This window comes from Opisthorchis viverrini (genome assembly GCF_000715545.1).
Source record: "Opisthorchis viverrini unplaced genomic scaffold opera_v5_132, whole genome shotgun sequence".
NCBI classification, from domain to species: domain Eukaryota; kingdom Metazoa; phylum Platyhelminthes; class Trematoda; order Opisthorchiida; family Opisthorchiidae; genus Opisthorchis; species Opisthorchis viverrini.
Window position 1 is genome coordinate 640,269 of NW_008751789.1, and position 22,122 is coordinate 662,390.

The following is a 22,122-nucleotide window of genomic DNA, read 5'->3' on the forward strand; positions in this document are numbered from 1 at the left end:
GAAGGCCTCCCCATTTGTCCGGTGATACAGAAAGCTGAGATTCATCCCAACGCTCTTCGGTTATAAGGAACCCAGCCAAAGCAAAGAGTGGCGGAGACGATATGGCGTTAAAGCGGACGCCTGAAGCACTAACTCGGTGAGTGAGCTAGGCACATACTCAACAGCATTCCTGCATTTCTGCGAATATAAGGAGGAGAAATCGGAATAAGTTTTTCAAATTAGATCATGCAGACTTTGGGATATGGCAGTTAAGCATGGTGTGTCGCGAATGAATGCACAAAGATTGTGAGCTTTAGCAACTCTGCACGTCTGCAATAAAACTGCCAATCTCGGCAAACGGATCAACAAACAAATGACTGGTAAGAGTTTTTGTGTTAAGTTTCGGGCAGGGGAGACACTTCCTTCACAGTATTGTGATCACTTGTCGGTTCACAAGTTTCATGTTTTGTGCGTGTGTTATGTAGAGCAGCACGTGTATTTATTGTGCTCAAAGCGAAATCTACTGTAAACACCATATGGACATCCTAGTTTGACAAACACAAGAAAATAAGTAATCTAAGCTGGTATGGGTCCAGGTGGCAGGCATGGCACGTGATACATTTGGTAGCGTTGTAACCAAAATTAATAGAAAATTGTAGGCGCACTTGGCTTGATCAATTTAAGCGAAGCGGCATAAAATAACGAAGTAATTTCGAGCCGCCGCAGCCATAGCTACAGCTACGGCCAGTTCAAACACTCAAAAATAAAGAGCATGAGTGGACAGGCGACAAAATGAACAGCTGGAAATTAAGTGGGCCTAGAGCAGTGGCAGAACAAAGGAGAAATAACGTTATTGTATGAGTACAAATTATGCCACGCAATGGCCAATATATCGCAAGGGCTATGGGACTGGACATGGCAAAGGGCTTCAGATTGTTGACTTTTTCGATATCTACAGACCTTTCTACCTACCGCCATCTAAAGTAGCAAGAATAGCTCTGAAATCGGCTCGCAACTGGCATTAGACCTTTCAAATAACCGCGTACTAATAAAGGGCCAGTCTACGAAAAGCAGTTGTCCATGATATCCTCGGACGTCTGCAACGCTGGGAGCTTGACTGCTGCCCTCTCTGTCTGAGTAAGAAGAGCCTGAAGTATATTAAACAATTAACAACAACCCTGTCAAGTTTGACGGCACGCTAAAGCCATTCCAAAACCGTTTTTTGGCACGTCAATTCAAATGTTACCGCATGAACCCAACTCGTTTCTTCCTCACTCTTATATTCAGTCCAATTTTCGCTTGTCCTACATCCTTTTCCTCATTGACAATAACACCTTGACGCCGGTTCAAGAGAAACACCCATGAGTTTACTCAGTTTCAAAGTGTGTCATATTTTAGATGAGACTCACCTTATGTTTCGGCTTTGAATTTTTCCCCATCTTCTTCATCTGTGCTGTTGGTGACCATTACTTTTTAGTCAGTCAGCCAAATGCACTCGCAGCCATCAACGGTTTTCTAGTTTCAATCCATTCACAAGCACACTTAGACTAACTGAATATGCTAATTGTATCCAATGTGAAGCATGAATTGCAGCATTCTGAAGCGGAATATTGTAGAACTTAACCAGTTGAAGAGGAATTGAAATATCCTCCGAGTTGACAACCGCATATTTTAGGCGACTACATTAACCGACAATTCCGTTTAATTGATAATCAACACCTAACTAGAATCCTTATCGAAAAAGAGGTGCTAAGGATTCTTATGTCTACCCTAAATCCTTCTACGTCAGTGGTCTGCGCATTTGTCCTAATGAAGATTTGTTTGAAAAGCGAAACTTTTGGCGGTTAAAAACTGGTAATTATTTACCAACCCCTCCTGAAGGATGGCTTCACAAACGGTTCCTACGCACACGTTATTTGGGCAATGTATAGGCGGTATGCATATTACCTTCGAATTCGCATTATTCCGGTATGAACGACAGGAATGGTTCATCAGCCTGTAATTTTTTTGATACAAAAGATATTGCTGCACGGATTAACTGTTTCCAGGTGTTGTTCACAAGGCAACGTTGAACGAGCTGCAAGTGGCAGCGGTCGAAATCTCCGCCCACGGTGGGAAAAGCTACATCACACAAAAGTAAAATTTCCGCGCAAACTGGACTCCCACGGGGAGGAAAAACACTTTAAATGAAAAGCAACCCTTAAACCACCAAGACAGGAAGCACACAAGTGTACTGCGGGGACCCCTTCGGTGCCTGAGCTTCAAACTCGACCTACAGTTGTTGAATCTGTTAATTTCTCTAATGACACCTCCTGGTATCCTAGCTTAGGGGGCAGCAGAGACAGCTTTAAAATGATTGTCTTAAAACTACCTCAGCATCCTTATTAAACCAAACGATATTAAACAGTCGACTTGCCATAAACAGCACTCCAAAATCGCACTCACATATTCCTGGATTACACCGTATATCTCTGATACAGAGCTCCTAATAGACGCCTGCTCTGTTTTTTGAGCCGAATCAAAACGCGGAAGGGTTGGTGGGGTTGATTTATACTTACACGCGGCCACGCCAACCCGACTGTCCTCCCCGATACAACCGATGCAACATTTGGCACTATGAATTTGCTTTTAACGCTCTCAAAGTCCCCTGGATAGAACTTCGGCTCAAGTCTAGTGGAGATTTTGCATCGGAGCTGACCAAAGTTGTTCAGCAGAGCGCTTAGACTCAACGTACCGTCACACCCAGCGAAAACCGCATGGGCTTACTGCCATCCATCTTGGATTTGGTTGTCACCAACGAAGGACACTTCGTCGATCGGGGGTTACTGTCCCCGCTGAGACATGGCGACCATTGTGTTGATCGTTGATTTAATCTGCTACTGGGCAAGAAATCCCAAAAGTCAAACACGGGTTCTAAACTCCTGCCGTGTAAATTACTCTGGAATGCGCATCTTTCTTACTCAATTTGAACTGTGACCAGCTCCAGTAGAAGAGCTATATAGGATCATTGTCCGGAAAAGATTAACCCGATGTGTGACTCATATCGGATGCCATATTTCTCGGCTTTTCAGAAGCGTTCAGTCGAGTCCCACACGTACCGCCGCTTCGCCAACCCGAGTCGTACGGATTCAAGGAAAAATTCTACGCTGCATTAAGGCGTTCCTATTCGATAAAGCATTCCGAGTAAAAGTAGGCTTGAGTAAAATCTTCTAATGCAACGGTCTTCATTGGAGTTCTTCAAGCCTCCGTTTTCAGATCACTTCCTTTTCTGACCTACGTCAATAAATTTCCAAATTTTCTTTTAATCCCATGTCCACTTTTTGCAGACGACCAAAGTTCAGATGCCAGTGCCCTCCAAGTGGACGTAGACACTACAAAGCAGTGATCGTTGAGCTGCGACCTCTGACTGACGAAAATTGCTTACATACGCATTACGAAGATCGACACCAAGATGGGTATTAGATAACTGGCTCCCTAAAAACATGTTCTTCTCGCTGCGCTATGAAACATCTACACAAAAGACATTCATCTTCCCACGGATGATTCGGCGCGCTCTATATGCGTGGACTCCCAAAAACTAGGTCGGACCGCCTTTTGAACATCCCAACCAAGTTGTCTCCTCAGAATACAAGAAATAATAACAAAAAATTACGAAAAATAACACTTGCCGATCCTGTCTAACGACCTGCTACGAAAATGATCCCGGGTCTCAATCTTTTTGCTGAGAATCGCACTACCTGCTGATTGACTTCTTTCCTCCAGAGTATCATTGCCTCAGAGGAGATCCAATGTTCGCTTATGCCCTGTTTGTACCAGGTCTTACAATAGATTTTGCACAATTGACCCAGGTAACATACGATGGAGATAGGATCAGATTTTCAAGCGCAGAGCGCACATCTTCATCGGTATGTTGGTGCGTGAATTAGCCTTCGTCCTACGGTTGTTCCCGCTGCATCTAATACCCAGTGCAAAGCACGTTCAGAAGTTTCGCCATTTGATTTCTTACGCTGATAAGTCTGTTGCTCCGCACTGAGAACTTGAGAAGCGGTGCTACACCGTTTTTCCTTGTGCTTTTTAGGCGATGGCAGACGCTGAACGGCAAGAGCAAAACCAACCTGGGAAATTTGGGCAAAATTCTAGATCATGTGTGTCAGTCAATAACGCGCTTATAGCATTTGATACATCTCACAAGCTCTATTTGTACTAAAGCCGCTGGTGGGTGAGAACGCACGTGTTGGGTTTGGTTGACCTTGCTTATCTTCATTTGCAGCTCCGACCTGAGCCCATGCCAATTGTCCATGACCGCGTGCGGTTTGAAAACTTAGCGTATGCTGTATGGCCGCTGGATAGGAGCACATTTTTGGCCGGAAGAAAGGGTTACTGAGGTTGTGATTTTTACGGGGGTTAGTCCAATTCATTTACACCTTCTGGTGATATTTTGCTCACGGTAGTTTGTTTAGTTGAGCGAAAGTTCAAGGCCACGGATCATCATCGATTCGCTATTTGTTACCGGTTGTTGATAGTAAAACATGAAATCGCACTTTACCAGAATTTGGCGCTGTTCAAGAATATTCAGAATATTCAGTGCAAATTCCGCCCAGGAAAATTGGCCATTGACATCGGTTTGTTTTATACTTCACAGATTTAACAAATGGGATAATTTTGTTCGGCTGAGTTTGTCAGAACCATTTTTCTTATGGAGCTCAACTTCCATTAAGGCAACATTGTAAATCGGCAGTGGGAGAGCGAGGGTTATCTCTGTGGATGATCATGCCTGACGGTATACCACCCACAAGTTGAGAATGAATTGTATCATTATGATTACTATCGTATTATTATTGCCTTTCTCAGATATACGTAACTAGCCTGCAGACAATACGGCATCGGAAGGTAAACTTTAGGTGAATCACCAACACAGTGGTATCATTTCTATCGGGAATACAACTCACCATGGGTAGGACACATCATAAAGTATTCACCATGATGAGGATAGCAGTTTTTGCTCGCCTCGATTACCTATCGTAGTTGCGAGACCCGTGTCTATAGGCGATGCCGCTTATGAGGCTCCGCCTCCACACGATGACCTAATCCAACGGCCAAAGACGGCTCGTCGTACTCAGCTACATCCGATATCGCCTACGTTCACTACCTATCGTAATTTCTAGGTCTGTGTCCATGCGCAAAGCCAGATATGAGGCTTACACAATGCCGAGTTGCCTAATCCCATGACCGACGAGCTTCCGTGACTTTCTTTACTGCACTCGACGTCACCTACTTTCTCTACTTTTAGTTACCACCGGGCCGGCATACCTGCTCGTAAGTGACTAACGCCCCAACTATCCACAGTAGACTAATCCAAAGACCAACAGGGCCTTCATATCCGTCTGCCAACCCAATACCCAAGAAGTACACAACCACCTTTAACAAATCGTGTTTCTGATCATTGGTTACATCGATACAAACGTAATCTGTGGTCAGCCCATTTCCTGGTTTCAGAGATATATCTCGAAATGGTTTCTGAAAGAAAAAATGTCTAATCAGTTACCACTCGTATCATCCTCCGCGACATTATTTAAAACACACGAATAAACAACGTTGCAGTGGCTAACTCACCAATTGCTTAATAAATCCCTTTATCCACAATTCCTGATTGGTGTCCACGCTGAAGCGCGAATCTCACTACTTGCTAACTTAGTCCCAGTGGCAATAATGAGGGAGCCTTGTGTACATCAACTATCCAGTGGGGCGGTCGGCAACCATATGCATTATTGGGTGCAGAGAATTTAAAGCTAAAGTGCAGTGTATACGTACGGGCCGTAAGACCAAGTGGTATAGACTTGAGCCCGAGTCCAAGGATCATGTGCGTCCTAAAACGTACAGCCACTGATACAGCCACGGTGAACACCTACTGAGTGGGTGGGTACTTGGTGTCAAGTCTGTTCATTTGAAGCACTAACTCTCAACTTCACTTCTGCTTACCAGAACTAATACCACGTAGCTCAATAGAACCGACTAGCAGCTATCTCATACTAAGCCGCAGTAGCAATCTCGTCAGCTTCGGACTACTTTCCTGGAAACCAATAAGCTAACGTGCTCGTGTTTGTAATTTCCGGCGTCACAGTATGTAAATAAGCTTCCGAATCTCAGGCTCACAGAATAGCACATCACCTCAAATCTGAGATCCACTACGGGGCTTTCCAGTAACCGAAGTATGTCAGTGCTACTATAGCACGGCACTGCCGTACCCGATTTGATAGCACACCCGCAACTGGTCACTTCCAAATCTTGACTGTACCCTCTCACCCACCCAGCTCATTACCTGCAGCCACGAACAAACTCATGCTTTATTCTGAATGTAAACTTATGATCATGCCTGACGGTATGCCACCCCCAGTTGGGAATAAACATCATTGGTGCAATGAACCTTGTGGGTGTAGAATGCATACCGAAGGAAGTCATGAGTATGGCCAATTCATTCAAAAACCTCCTGCGTATTTTCCTCGTCTCTTAAGATGAGAACGATGTCCACATACTCCATATCGATGAGGCTTTTGTCAGACATTTGCAACCGGGGTCCAAAAGATATCAACTATTTGGGAATTGTGACGACATATGACTGATTGTTATTTCAACCGCAGTCTAACTCACATCGTGGTGCTTCCTAGCAGGAGTTGTTTTTGCAGTTCCCTATTCTGAGTCCCAAATGAAGACACGGTTTCCTCATTGTCTCCTCTGGCTGACAGCAATGAGCCACCGTGCACCTTTAATGGACGCAAGAATATCCCGAATTCACGCTGGTCTTCCTTTGAAACGACCCCTTGGTGAATCCGAACAAAGACAACCCTAAACGACTTATCCGAGATGTACATGTACGAGTCTGTCCACGGACCTAAATACAGCGTCGCGATCATGGTACCGTGGCTGCCATACCCAGTCTTATGCCTTGCCCGTAGTTCACCATATCCCTAATATTTCCCGGACCAGCGAGTTACGTGCACCCAAAAGTCCGTCTCAGTACGTTTAAATTGTGTCAGTTCATGAAAGCGCTGTTCAGTGTATCGTGCTGCCTGCCTGTTCTTCCCATAAACCTACTAGTTTGTCCAACGACACCGTTGATGGTGAATGTTTGACTTTGCCCTGCATTATGCGTACGTATGTTGCGTGATGACCAGCACCAAAACAGAAAATCTTACTAGCTGTGAGGAACTCCTTGGCTTGGTCGGGACGCCTGCCGCAACGATAAAAGACTTTTTTGTATACAAATCGCGAGGGACCGCTGTATTTTGAGTTTGCGCGGACATCGAAGGCGTAATTATTGTTTATACCATTTTAATACCAATTCTGAATCCAGTACAGCAGAAAACACGTGAAGAAATCGGCGTTCCCCACGAAATTTCCCACCGTTCTCACAGAGTCCATACGCGAAGCCATCGACAGCTGTAACGTGCCGACAGATGCCAAACTGCGCGCCATCGTTATTCACAATCTCTTTTGTCTACTTACAGAAGCGGCGGCGGTAACGACGGCAGAAAATGAAGGCATCCCTGAATAAAGTACAGAGGAGATTGATGGCCCTTCCCAAAGACTAACACCGTTTGTAAGTCTATACGCTTGTATCCTCGTTTCCCGCTGTTGACCTCCACGTGTTCCGAGGCTCGGAGAATGAAATTTTGAACCTACGTTCTCGTGATTCTATGCGGACAGTTGGCGAGGTTTACCAACTTATTGACACATCCAGCTAATACGTCGTATTTCCTTTTTCAGCCTCACCTGGCTGCTATTCTCAGAACGTCCATACAGTGAGTTCGGATACTTTCATACACGCAGACTTATTACACAGTCATTAAGATGTGAATTCCGCGCCCATGGTGGACCTCCAGTCGTTTAAACAACTTTCAACAAGACTGCGGCTACGTGGGAAAATCTTAAGTGGTCGAATAAATACCATCGAATGCTGAAAAGTTATGATCAAATTCCCCTCCTCCGAGCTATGGCTTGAGGTCTAAGGCTCGGATGCTGTATGCGCGCTGCGGCGTGCGATTCATGCACAAGCCAGTAATCGGATTTGTCAATCGTGTACAAGCCAGGAAGCGTGCGCATTCATATTGCATTTGTGCACAAGCCAAGAAAAAGTGATAAAGTGTCTTGCGGTGTCATTCCCACACTGACTGGCCGAAAGCTATATGGTGGGAGCATTCAAAAATGGTAACATGGCGGATTTAATGTTTATGATTGGCCTCCTCGAACGAAGTATACAAATATAATGGGGGTTTATCTGATAACAGTTTACACGTAACATGTTTCAAAATGTAATGAAGGCAGATAATATTATGCACTTCCCAGTGATTTAATGTAGTTGGCTTTATACCAGTGTAGTCGTCCAGGTTGTCACTAAATATAAATGTACCACAAAAGAAAGAAGAAATTTTGTGCTCAATATCAGTTACGAAAATATGGGTGATAAGAATAGCCCACATTTACCGGTTATTGCTGGTTTTCACTGTTTTTACTTATTATCGATTCTTATTACGATGGATTAAGTCCTTTGATGAAAATGATGACCATACGCCTAATTGCATGTGTTACACTAAATGCGCACGTCGAAGGCCATGTATCATGTTCGGTAGGTGCAGGAACCGGTGTTTTCATTGACCGCCCTAACTAGAGTTAAATCAGATCTAGTTTATAATAACGGAACTATTGGTGCATTCTTCACAAGGGATCAATGATAGTGACCGCGGTTATCCCAGAGTTGGTCACCGATTTTCTATTTCTGGTAGTTCAGTCTTTGAAGCGAAGTATTATGTGGACGAAAAAAGGTTTACCAATCATTTGAAAACCCAGAATAATGAGAGCAACTGTTGGGATATTTCTAGAACATCGCCTGCTGTTTGTTGGTTTGGAACCCAGTTAACTCAGTCTTAGCTGGAAAGCATTCTTTTCATTTGTCGTCCACACAGACTTCCGTGAACCTTGCATTCAGAAATCACCGTTTCCTCTGGCCTCCAAAGCGCCCTTGACGAGGATGGCTCGCACACATTGGTGATTCTTCATGTCATAAATAACAACCGACGGGGTCCAAGTCTACGGTGCACCTGTATCCCATAATTGTTTGCTTCAACAACATCTACTTCTGATGAGTGTGTAATGAAGTTTTGGCTTAAAAGTAACACTTTTGAAGTGAAGCATCCGATAAAAGTAGAGATCGCTCTAGCCACATGTAGGCTGTGGGGCTTCCGAATACATAATGAAACATGCTGTTAGGGGCGATCCTATGTTGTCCTAGAGTAACGGTGAAACTACTGATGGGAAGGCACGCGAGTAGTATGTGTTGTTCGTGGAATTTCACTTTGCGTCTTTTGAAAAGGAGAGATCCATCGCGAAATTCGTGACATCTGCTTGGATTTGAGCGAGGAATGATTGGAGTCAGGAAAGCTCATGAAGACGCGTTCAGGAGAAAATAGATGTCCAGTTTTTGTGAACAAGATGCAAGTTAGAGTTTTGCTTCCCTGTTCAATGGTCTGTAACCGGTCAGCTGGCATTTCCTAATAAATAACTCCGCAGCGGAGTTACTTCCGACCAACATCAAAATAATCTGTGATTACTACATTCCACTTGTGGTAGCCACCCCTGTTACACTGAACTGCTGGATCTGTTTGAATTACATCACCGTATTTCGCAAATAAACCTCGCAGATGAACAGAAGTAAATGAAGGAACATTCGAACTATCATAATTGCAAACCGACATAACCATGGGTCCAAATAGGCGCAACTCATCTCGGATGCTTTACAAATCACAAACAGGGTAATCCAAGGGGCTGGTACTATGATATTTTACCCGAAGTAATGTCAGAAGGTCAATAACACTTAAAATAGAGTTATGTGTGGTAGCTGCTAGAGACACTTTAGTACAATTAGTACAATTAATACATATTTTACCCGAAGTAATGTCAGAAGGTCAATAACACTTAAAAAAGAGTTATGTATGGTGGCTGTTAGAGACACTTTAGTACAATTAGCACAATTAATACAATTGCATAACACACAAAAAGGAAAGAGACTTATCAAGTTCTTCGGTTGATAAGGTGTAGTAGATGATGCCGAGGTTTTCAGGACGCAATCGTATTGAATGCGGGTTTAAATCTAGCCTGTTTTTTGTCGTTTAATCCAAATGATATCGAGCCCAGATTTTGACCGCACAGTGAGTCGTGCGTAGGTTGGAATTGACGAACGTCGGCATCCCGCTGTCGTTGTTCCGCATATATAGCTTTACTTTGTGTGTGAGGATGCGCTTGCATTGTTCGTCTTAGGATAAAGTTGCAATAACCTCGGTAAGTCGGTAAGTTCGTGACAATCAAAACAGGAATGAAATAGTGGGTGTGTACGTGTTAAACAAATTATGTGGATGGTTAAAGGGAAATTTTAAGAGCGTAGGAACCGATTTCTGTGAAAGTGGTTGAAGTTAAACGTTGACGGGATGGTAAACAACATTTTATCACGCTGGACCCGCACATCATCACCTGCTGCGTCTATTTCATACTTTTTCCAGACCTACTCGCGGATGTCCATGGACTTACAGCACCTCAGCAAGCCAAACAGCGCAAGTTCCTGCTGGGTTTTTAAATGCCGGTTTGCTGCATACACTAGCCAGTTAGACGCACGAACGCTGAATATTAAAGCTGACGATTACGTCACCGGGAACGACACGCACGACCGGCAGTCGGAACCAGCATGCCTGAGTATAAGCTGATTGCAAGAATACACAGACAATTATCAATATACTGACGACCCTTTTTTAGCGTTCCAATGTGAACGCGCATGCACTCATCTGTGCACCATGAACGCATGGCGGGAATACTCCATCCACACTCTGTTCATGTTCTGTCGCCGATAAACTGTGTCGGAAGGCACAACACATTCCTATCCCCTGTTTGAGTTCTCGCAGCTTGGATTCGAATTCCGCGAAAAAACCACACTCACGACAAGGAAAGTACTCCAGCATGTCTGGCTATGTTGCGTTCATCGGGAAATATATTCTGTGAACCAACAAGACATTATAACACAATGCCATCTTACTTGATACCAATCAACTGGAGAAGGTACTTGGCTTCGGCATGATAGACACCGGCCGTAACGTCACTGATAATGCACTGGTCGCGTTCGGCCTGTCATTGGCATCCGGACTACGGGCGGAACAAGCAAGAATGGCCACTTGTAGCTCCACACTGGCTTATATACCGTCCCACCATAGGGCCCCTATGGCCTCGAGAAACTAGTATCCCGGTTCAGGCCGCATGGCGCCGGTTCTGGGAGAATAAACGGATTGAATTCTTAAAGCGCGCAGATTGAGGAAAGACGAATTTTCAAAGTAAGCAGTAAAATAATCTTAAACGGTTTGGAGAATTTATTCCCGGCGATCCGCGTTTCTCTGCATGAGGTATGTACAACTTGATGCTTATAAGATGAAAACGTAAACTTAACATCATAAGACGTACACAACGGCCTTGAAAAGCCCGACCTTCTTTTCTTCACATAACCTTTTCGTGACCAGCCACACGACTTCTCGCAATAAAAGTTTGGTGGGCAGTTGACGTTTGTGTTCTAGGTTATCTCCCTTCAAAATTAACTACATATTCAAGACTTCCCGCACTCGGAACTTAAAGTTGCTTTCGTCTTAGTCAGTCATATATTTATGCTGTATATGACTGTCAGCAAAAGTGGTAGTGTTCTGTGTATGAAGGGGTAAGAGGGAAAAGTCGAAATAAACCGGACGACGGCCCCTGGATACGAACCTTCAACACGCCATCCGCAACACCAAAGCTTATCTCACTGGTGCACGAAGCTATGGGTAACTGTCGGCGCAAACCTCTGCTAGACCGCGGAAGTCGATTCAGGCACAGGCCAAACTAAAGCAAATGATTGGCTGGTCCTAGTCACGTGATCCTTACCGAAACATACTACCACTGCATACGAGGCCCAGTTGCGTAGCAGAGGTTTGCACCAGTAGCCATTCGTGGCTCGGTGGCCGAGCAGGATAAGCTTGGGTGCAGACCCTGGTGGTCCACGGTTCAAGTTCGGGCGTCGGCGCCGGACTCCTTTTCGACTTTCTTGGTTAACGTGTTACTTCACGGAATTCTACCGCTTTTACTGAGTCATATATAGCATAAAAATACGATTCACTAAGATAAAAGCAATTTAATGTTCCGAGTGCGAAGTCTTAATTATGTATACATATCCATGACTATAGTCAAAGTTTGACTTGAGATTTCCGAAACACAAACGTCGAGTTCCTCCTAAGCTTTAAATGAAGGAAATCATGTGGGTAGGCAGAAGAAGGTTGTGTGAATAAAGGTTGTTCGCTGGATACGTTAAGGTACGTGGACACGTTCTGTGACTTTAGGATTTTTTATTTTCTCAGCGTCCTGTTGCACATATTTCGCGCGAAGAAGCAGAGTTATCCTGCAATAAATTATTAAAATTGTTCCTTCTAGCTTGCAGTAACAGTCCATCTTTCCTTGGTTTATGCGCTTCAACCATTTAACTCGCTTTCGCTTTTTTCTTGGCTTGTGCACAAATGCAATTTGAAAGCGCGCGCTTCCTGGCTTGTGCACAACTAACCAATCAGAATGCTAGCTTGTGCATGAATCTCATGCCCTGGGCCGCTAGGCCTCTTACGGAGCAGTATGTCCGACCATGGATCACGTGACTCGTACCAGCCAATCATTTGCTTGTTTTGGCGTGTGCATTAATTGACTACCGCGTGCTGCGGCTTGCTCCTCACACTCAAGTTGGGATTCCGATTGGCTAATGAAATAAGCGTATAAAATGAATGAAATTAGTAATAGCATGCAAGAAATAGTGCACCAGGATTTACAGAGTACGCTACAGAAAACACCGCTTATAATGTACGCCGGTCTCATCCACTTCGCCCAAGCTCTTGGTTTATCTACGTTTCTTCGCTTATCACTATTTCCACAAGTAGTATATAAATATTGCTATTTCTTTTTCTCCACCAATCTGAGTTGGTGGAAATAGCATCAGCCCGTTTCTTCTAATACGGGGGCTGTAGGAAGTGGATATTTTTGTTTTCAGATATCTGAGGTCAAGCCCATGCACGCATCCGAGAAGTTTATAATAATAATAATCGTTCAGCTGTAGCGCCCTTTCGGTGCCTAGCTGCCATGCCACCCGAAGGAAGCACGAGGGCTGGGATACTGTCAGGTTGCCCAAGCCTAGACAGGGGAAGTCGAGAGGCGCAGGTCGGGTTCGAACCACGGACCTTCCGGTCAGTAAATTCGCGCTCTAACCACTTGAGCCATCTCGCCCCACTTCGTCACCAACAGATTGGTTGAAATTGGGAGTTTCAATTCACTCTTTTATGTGATTCTATTTTTGTGATGTGCATGACAACCATCGCAGCTGGCAGTGTCTTGTACTGAAGCATACTCGTTGCTATCTCCCATTACGCGCCATTGGATGCACCACTATTTATTTACTAGGGTGTGTTAGAGTCGTTCATGACTGTATTTCCAGTGACAGAGTACAAGTTCACAAAGCTGAAAATACTAAATAGATGACATGAACTTATCCATTTATTCATTGGGGGAGAAGATAGAAAGCGGGTCACGAGACACCGTCCGTCTATCCTTGTCCCGCAATAGGCTTTGAGCTAAGTAGTTTCTTGGCTTTATCTTGTGAGTGAATCGGATTTTGAGCATTTTGGGTCGGTAACTGAACTGTGGAGTGGGATGACGACAAATTCTTTGGATTTAACATAAGAAGAAACTGGTTGATGGATCCCAGCTTGGGCCTTTGGTTGACAAGTCAGACCTACTCAGAAAGCGACCCGAGCACTCATAAGGTGCATGCAGATGTTCAGTATTGATCACACAAAGACAGGTCACAATACTAAGCCTTGTTCACAGGAAGCAAAATGTAGTGGCTGTTCGGCTTATTCGTTCTGTCGTTCTACAGCGCTTAGACAGACGGAAGTTCCGTGGACGTGCAGAACGGCGAGTCATTTTCCAAGTTGGGGAGCAGGTAAACAGCCACTTAATCGACTACCAACAGCCCTCAATACTCCTCAAGTCGCCGCACATGTTCGCTGATGTTTTGTGTCTGTTCGGCTCACAATTACATTGTTTTCCATCCACAATTGCGTCGCAGGTTAATCCAACCAAGTTGATTCTACTACTACCACAATCATTCCAAGGTGCCTACACAAACAGGCACTCATTCAGGCAAGCTGGTTAGAAACTGACAATAATAATGTCACTGACGAAGATTGGCAGCCATATCTTGCAGCGGCTCCAACCAGACACTGGAAGTGACGCGATCCTCAGGCTAGAATGCGAGTTGGATCCACAGCACCCAGACTTTTCGTAATCTCTTTCCTATCCCTCTGTCAGATCAAGAGACGGCCACCTCTCTACGTCCGCCACTATGAGTAAGGCACGTAAAGTAGCACTCTCTTCGGCAAACGATGGTTTGGCATACGCAATGCATGTCTCAACCAACGCAGCTTCTGGTGCTGGACACTTTCATCAATGGAAGTTCCCGTTGCACAACCGAAGATTCGCTTTTCAGTTGCCTCATTACGGATACGTTGGCACGAAACCACACGAGCAATGGTCATGAGACAACGATTGTCGAACACCCGGAGATCCGCTGCTCGAATAGGCCAAATCCTACAGCCATACAACAAACGAGCCCGCACTGTAGCTTGATTCACACGTCCCCTGAGATTCAGGATACACCACTTTGATGCCATAGGTCTCTCAAATTAGCAAATGTGACCGGTGCCTTGCAGATTCATGCACAATCGGAACTTCCAAAACACTTTAAACGCTTCAAAACTTTTAGTGTCTCTGGGTTGCAAGTGGCATGTTCAGTGAGTGCATGTCCAGGAGCATGACCTCACACTTTGTGGATACAAAATGCATACCAAAGGACGTGATGACTTTGGTCAGTTCATCCACTAACACCTGCGCCTTCTCCTCTTCGATGATGAGGACGGTGTCGTGTGAATATTTCAGATCGACAAGGTTTTCGTTACAGGCTATTTGAACACCGGAGTTTCGGAGACCTTCCCTTGTTCTCCTGACTTCATCGATCACGAAGTTAAACAAGATTGGAGAGAGTAGGCATCCGTGACTGACGCCACTTTGTCTACGGAAGCTTTGGAGAGCTCGCCATATAGTCTCACACATCCGGAAGTCGGAATATAAAGTGCTTATTATGTTCACGAACTTCCGGGACATTCCTTGGTAGGAAAGCGTGTCAAGGTAAACAGACCGAGTCAAATGCGCCTTGGAAATCCAGGAGTACTAGGATTATAGATCGATTATATGTATAGCGTTGTCCTAGCACCTGAAGAAGTGTGAAGATTTAGTCAAAGAAACCCCTACCAGGCCAGAATCCCGCTTGCTGCTCTCGAGTTAGTGTTTCACCGTAAGGCGACGAAGCACCAGTGACGCCGACAGTTTCATTACGATCGGGGTCAAGCTGATCCCCCTGTGATCGCCACACACTACGAGCTCCTTTTTGAAAATAGACACTATCACTCTCCTCTCAGTTGTCTGGGACAGACTCCTTTTCACAAATGCAAGCAAACAGATCAGACAAGCGGTGACTGAGGATTTCACCCCAATCTTTGAGGGTGGGAGGTCATCCGGACCAGAAGCTCGGTGGCACGTATGCAGTCATAAACCTCCGAGGCCGCAATATAATAGGTAATCGTTCAGCTGTACCACTCTTTCGGTGCCTAGCTGCCGTGCCACCCAAAGGAAGCACGAGGGTTGAGGTACTGCCGGGTTGCCCAGGCCTAGACAGGGAAAGTCGAGAGGCATGGATAGGGTTCGAACCACGGACCTCCCGGTCAGTGAATTTGCACTCTAACCACTAAGCCGTGTCCTCAGCGGAACATTTGTAACGCGGGTGACGAGCATAGCCATGAAGGTCCCATACTAGCAACAGTCATTTGCTCATGCGATGATGCTTGAGAACGTGAAGACCTTGGTGGATGATTCGATACGGTAGCACAGGGGAGTTGATTATTCGGCAAAAAGGACTACGCCTGTTTCTCCGCTAGCTCAAGGGTTTCTGAATGATCGTAGGTGGTTTAAAATCTAGTGACTTATGTTCCGACAGCCTCTGACAAGTGATATACGCGTAAAGACAACAAATAAACGCGTCACGTAGTGCTTCACTGCCTGGCTATGTGTTTCCAGTAGCTAACCAGACCAGCTCGACACCGAAACTTAAAGAAGTTGGTGGGTGGAGTTACCCTGCTTTAGCCGTCAGAAAACGAAGCGATAACCGGGGCCGCACAATGGTATGATCAGAGTCAAGTTGCGTACCACAGATGGGACGGCAATCTTTAATTGAGGCCCTCCATGGGTAACTGATGGCTACATGGTCCAATGGAGTCCATGACTGTCTTGTGGTTGGTGACCTCCAACTAATTCGATGTGAGCGTTGGAGGAGGTAGCGGATATAACTGATGCGTAAATACATGGGTGTCAGCGGGCTTTTAATGGAGGAGATCGGGAGGGGAGATATGCATTGAAGGTAATAGCTTGGATAGACGAACACCACTGTGGGCACGATCAGGCCACGTCTAGCAATATCTTGTCCCGTCTCGGGATCCCCATCCATGAATTGGGAAGCATATAACTAAAGCAGTCACTCCTTATTATCCTTACGCAATTGGAATTTTCCGCACATGGTTGACGACACCGGCAAAGTGAGGTAATTGTCGGCATCGCACTTGGCTATTTCGAGACATTTGTATCAAGCTTTAAGAAGTAAACGCTGACCGAAACTCTCACGGGGTTGCTCCAACGTTTGTGCAAACTTTGAACCCTCTGAATGTTTGTGAAGAATAAAGTTCGCGGACTGGTCGTGCTCGAGGGTTGCTGTTGAGGGGTGGATTTCCTATTCTTAGCTGAAATTGACATGTTTGAGTTCGCATTGGGTTCCCGTAGCTAGTTGTTATTGTCTCAAATAATGTATCAGTCCAACTTGTCAGTTGCACTGGGATCAAGAGGACAAACGACCTTGAAGAAGCTGTACTGGAAACAACTGAACCGTTCCGTGATATGAACTCAAATGAACCAGAATGTAAATGAGCAAATAGTCCAATAGGGCATCAGTGATAGGTTGCGATAGAGAAAACGAGGTTTCAGTCGACAAAATAAGATGTTAGCAAAATGGATTTGTTCGTCTGGATATAGTGGTCTTATCGCTTACTGGCTATCGCAGAAAATAGTACGACTTTGCCTCGTAGTACGAGGACTCGCTGTTCTTCATCCGGCTGCACACGGTTATCCTTGGTATGGTTGAACCTTGTGGAACTGAGTTCCAGTCAGTGGCGTCTGACCACTACAGCAAGGTAACAACTTTAGATTGGGAGAAGATTTACACCAGCACCCAAGTATAAAAGTACTAATAATAATGCTCAAAATTGTACCATTCTAGTGAAACCTCCCCGCTTGTCATGCCGAGCTCGTGAACGTGTTTCATTAATCGTTCGGGGTCATGGTGGACAGCCATTTATTTTGTCTTTCACTGAAGGTACTTTTTCGTTGCTTCAACCGTATTTTGAATGTGATGATTAGAAAGTGCAACCGATGTTTTAAGTTACATCGTTCTTCCCCGTTTCAGGATGTCGGTGGTGCAGCGACATCATTCCGTCCGTTAGTCCAGTACCTCTTGATGAAAGTCTTTCATACCTATGTGTGGTATTGCTTTATTATCTGCGTCTGACGTGTCAACTGCGGTAAGTTGCTAACATATCTTACTTTGAATGCTAAACATTAGTCTTATAACTGACATACTACTTGCTCTATGGTGCATGCAGTAATGCCCAACCTTTACTTGCTTTTGGGATGCAGAGGACTTGTCTAAAATTGCGTTTTAATCTGGTAAGACTCCGGTATTATGGATTTAGCAACGAGCTCTATTGAAAAACGCACTGATGTCCCCATTCTTCCAAGCGGCAAACTTCTAAATACACATTGTTTCTTTTTGCCAGCTTGATGGAGATTGTACATCACAGCTCCAATCGATTGTTCATTATGACTTCTCCACGTTTTTGCATCGTGGACCGGACTTTTGCTCATGCAAGGCACTTATGCCGTCTGGCCCTTCTGTACACAGTTCCGGATTGCTGGCCGTTGGATGCATCTTGTCTCAACGCGGCAGTAGTGTGACAACGCAACCTCTTTGGACAGTTTCTTCGCTCACTAACAAGACGTACTACTTGCTATGGAATGGAGAAGTGTTTCACTTTGCTGATAACCTGATAGACCAACGTTTTCAAGATCCACTCGTAAATGATGCCGACATTCTTCTGTCTCTGATAAAAGATACTGATACTCTGGAGGAACTTCTTTGCTTGCTTTCGTCAGTCCAGGGACCGTTCGCCTTTATTTTGATTGAAGTGAGTTGTGACCAGTCGCTCACTTTGCTCTTATTGTTGGCGCTGAATTTTTTTCATTTATAAATTGCACCTGTTGGCGCCGGGGGAAGAATGAGCGCTGGAGAATTACGTCTCAGAAAAATTACTTGTTTTTTGTAAACTTCCGGAATTTCTACCAACTCAGTAACCGGAAACGTGACACTCTTCTGATGCCATCGTTTGGCGATCCACTCTATTCTATCATTTCGGCGGTCGTACGTCGCCAAATAAGAGTGTACTGTGGTACGTCGGATAGTTTGTGATCGCTCCAAGCAATCGTTGTGGTGTCCGCCTGTACAGCAGTTCAACTGCTGTTTTTTAAGCAGTTGATTATAGGGTTCATAAACAAATCACTGGGAGTCCTACATAAGTGCAGTTTGATCATATGGCTGATTGATCACCTTCTTACAGGTCACAGAGTTTAACCGCCTTTCCAGAAGGATACGCGCTCAAATCTCTCAGATCGTCTTTGTAGTGCACGAAGTGTCGTTGAGCGCCCTCTTTTCATAGGTTATCACCTGAAGATGTATAGAGATTAATAAATTTCTTGTGTTGCTATTTTACGTACTAAGTAGATGCAGTTCATTAACTCTAATAAAGTCGCTTTCGCAGACGGGGGCCGCCGTTGTTTGATCTTTCATGTTGATATCTTTTGTGATGAGGGTGACCTGTTAGTACGACTTTTCTTAGAATTCCTTGCACTTCCGCTTTTCCAGTTCCCGACTAATCTAATCTACTTCGGTCGCGACCGTCTCGGTAGGCGCTCCTTGGTTGCCAGACATCCTGCTGTCTCGGACGAGGACAGCCACATGATGTTGGACTGCATTTCAAGTGTTGTGCTTCTCAGTGGCTCCGAGCAGAGTAAGGCGGTAAGTCCTCACGGAACAGTCTTCCATTATTTCCATAATCGCCCTCTGCTGGCAGTCTTAGGTTACCTAGCGTGTTGTTGCGCGTGATGCTTGCAACTTCTGTACACTCGGTATTGCGCTGCGGTTTGCATTTCGCCCATGAACCAAATACAAAGCCACCGCTATAGGCAGTGAATACTTGGAACGCGTTTTCCTTTGGTATTTTGTGGTTTGAACGACCGCTTAAGTAATCCAGCCGAATCACATTGCGCATGTCCATTGAAGGTCCAGTTACTGCTTCCAAGAAGCTGTAATCAAGGACTATCGTAGCGAATATACACTCCTTTGCAAGTTAATTTGTTTTTTCGAGAGACTCACTTGGATCCCAGCTGAATTTCTCGGTTTTGATCTTTCCGGGTGTTATGTTCTCTACTATGAATCTCTCGGTTTTGATCTTTCCGGGCAATTGAATGTGCTGCACCAGGCCGCCTCATGTTTCAGTCGCTACGATATTCGAGATATCGCGATACATATATATTTTGTAGTGCACTACTCATAAGGTTGCTGAAAACCCCTCGACATCCCACGACCGGTTTCGGCCTTCTTGGTTTCAAGTAGAACATAAGGTTGACGGAAACTCGGGGACTGCGCCTAGCTGATGAGCCCCAAGAAGGGCGAAACCGGTCGTGGGCGGTCGAGGAGTTTTCAGCAATCTTTTGAGTAGTGCATTACAAGGACTATCTTCTTCATGAGCCTAGTTCTGCTAGGTCTACCGTATAACTAGCTATGTTTGTCCTTAATGCACGAGCCCTGCCATTGTCGGTATTAGTGTCAGTTTTTATGGAATGCGGCCATGACAACTGTAACACCTGTACATCTTCTGGATACAGTGCTAGGTTGAACAAACCTGTGATTGTGATTTGTGCAATGGCTAACATGTGTCTGTACTCATTTATCTCGTATGTGGAGGTTGTGGCTTATGATTGCAAGTGCTGTTTTAGTATCAACCTGGTGGCCGATGTCTACATGGCGCAAAAAGATGAAACCAGGTACGATGCTTTGGGTTTTAGATCCCATTGCTTTCTGGACAGTGCTTGAGGATTCCTTCTGACAGTTGCCTCAATGTTCGACCGAGATGTGTCCGTCCATAGGAGCAGGTGAAAATGCGTAGAACTGTTGGTTTGATCTCCATGAGCAGTTTATTTTTAAATATCTGAAGGTGAAGACCGATATGGGTCAGCTGATTTGTAGGTCTGTATCATTCATCCAGCTAATCAGTTTATTAAGGTTCCAGGTGATTGATCACCGCTTGGTGGTTTTTTTGGTAATTAACATTTTATCATCGATATTGGTGGCTGATTCAGTGTATATTAAATAGACATCCTTCGATGAGCTGTGAGGGACATCCGTTTTTTCCGTTACTTTCAGACTATTTAGTTCCCTATCCGGCGTAGCATGGGCAAATGTTTTCCGTGTCCTCTAGACGAGGGCCAGGATTACGTTTTATACGTTAGTGCTAAACTATGGGAACCAGCACGCCGACCATTTCATGTGGCTTCGTGGTATTAACTGTCCTTAAAATTGGACATTCTGGGTAATTTGCGTTTGTTCACCTGTTTGATTCAGAAGACGACAGAGGCCGAACGTTTGGCAAAAGTGAATATCTTCGGACGTGCTTCGTTGACGTAGTGGTAAAATGCATTATATCACTGATAGCTCGCTGTTTCAGGTTTAAATTCCCAGTACTAAAGATCCAAAGAAAGGAAGAAACACCTGCCCAAGTATTCGTGGACTAGGATTAGGTGCAGCTTAAAGTTTGCACATCTTAAGATAAGCGGTCTTACATTTTGTCTACAACCGAAGTAAATGTATTGAGCAAGTTAGTTGTGTGGAAGGCTGTGCTGTGATTCATGGAGGGGACCCAGGTTAGTGCCATTAACCTGAAAAACGATTATATGAGCTAATACAATTACATTAAACGCATAGTATAGCCAATGAAAACTAGTGTTGACTAGAACATGAAAGTAACTAACTTTGGTTGCCGAATATCACTTTCTGAGCGGTTAGGTACCGGTGGTCACTGCCTGCTCAATAGGGATCACTCTCCTCTTTTCTGTTTGAGGTGAAAATAATGGTAGTATGGCTATCGTTGATGATGATGATATAATCTTTTCGGTGAGATTGCTTCCAGAGCAGCCCACTTCCGTTTTTTGATTCTTTCAATCAAAATAACCTCAATTGGCTATGGCCTACTTTTGATCACTATTTTGTTGAGAACTCAGAGACAACACGATGCCTCCGTGGACTGATTTACATGCATATCCGAAACTGTTGTTGGAAAACTGTCGTTGAAATTGCAGGTCACGTTAAAGGGTTCTGTGTCAATGAAACTAAATTACGTGACAGACGTGGCACTTTTCAATACAAATTTTGGTGTACATGGTGATGATTTTGGGTTACGTGGATGAGCGATACCACTTGGTTAGGTTGAATTCTTTTGGGGCTGGAGTTGTCCAACTGTGGCTGCCTTGCAAATCGAAGGAAGCGTGAAGGAAGCCCAGGTTTTAATGGGGCCATCAAAATGCGGGGTTGTATTTATATCAGGGACCTCCGTGTTAGTAGATTTCACCATAATCTTGTAGGGTTCCGTCAAATACTGTGACTATCGGTCAAGCAAATGTTCGTAGTTCTTAAGACGCCAGAAAATGGTTTATCCTGATGATTGTGCGACAAAGAAAAGCTGGATGTTTAATGGGTAATGTTTTCCGCTGATACTAATGATGGAATTGGACTTCCAGTTATCTGCTTGTTCGTCTGTCCCACCTACTTTCGCA

At 44.7% G+C, this 22,122-nt stretch overlaps 1 protein-coding gene across 1 annotated transcript in view; it reads left to right on the top strand.

Moving 5' to 3' along the window:
- Positions 1–16,085: 16,085 nt before the first annotated feature.
- Positions 16,086–22,122, top strand: part of T265_06424 (hypothetical protein) — a gene marked incomplete at both ends in the record, with an annotated part of 94,546 nt that continues 88,509 nt past the window's right edge. The window contains 5 exons of the mRNA XM_009171682.1: positions 16,086–16,095; positions 17,645–17,759; positions 17,841–17,904; positions 18,015–18,422; positions 19,157–19,309. Of these exons, the coding sequence (XP_009169946.1) occupies positions 16,086–16,095; positions 17,645–17,759; positions 17,841–17,904; positions 18,015–18,422; positions 19,157–19,309 (750 nt within the window). The remainder of the gene's footprint in view (positions 16,096–17,644; positions 17,760–17,840; positions 17,905–18,014; positions 18,423–19,156; positions 19,310–22,122) is intronic.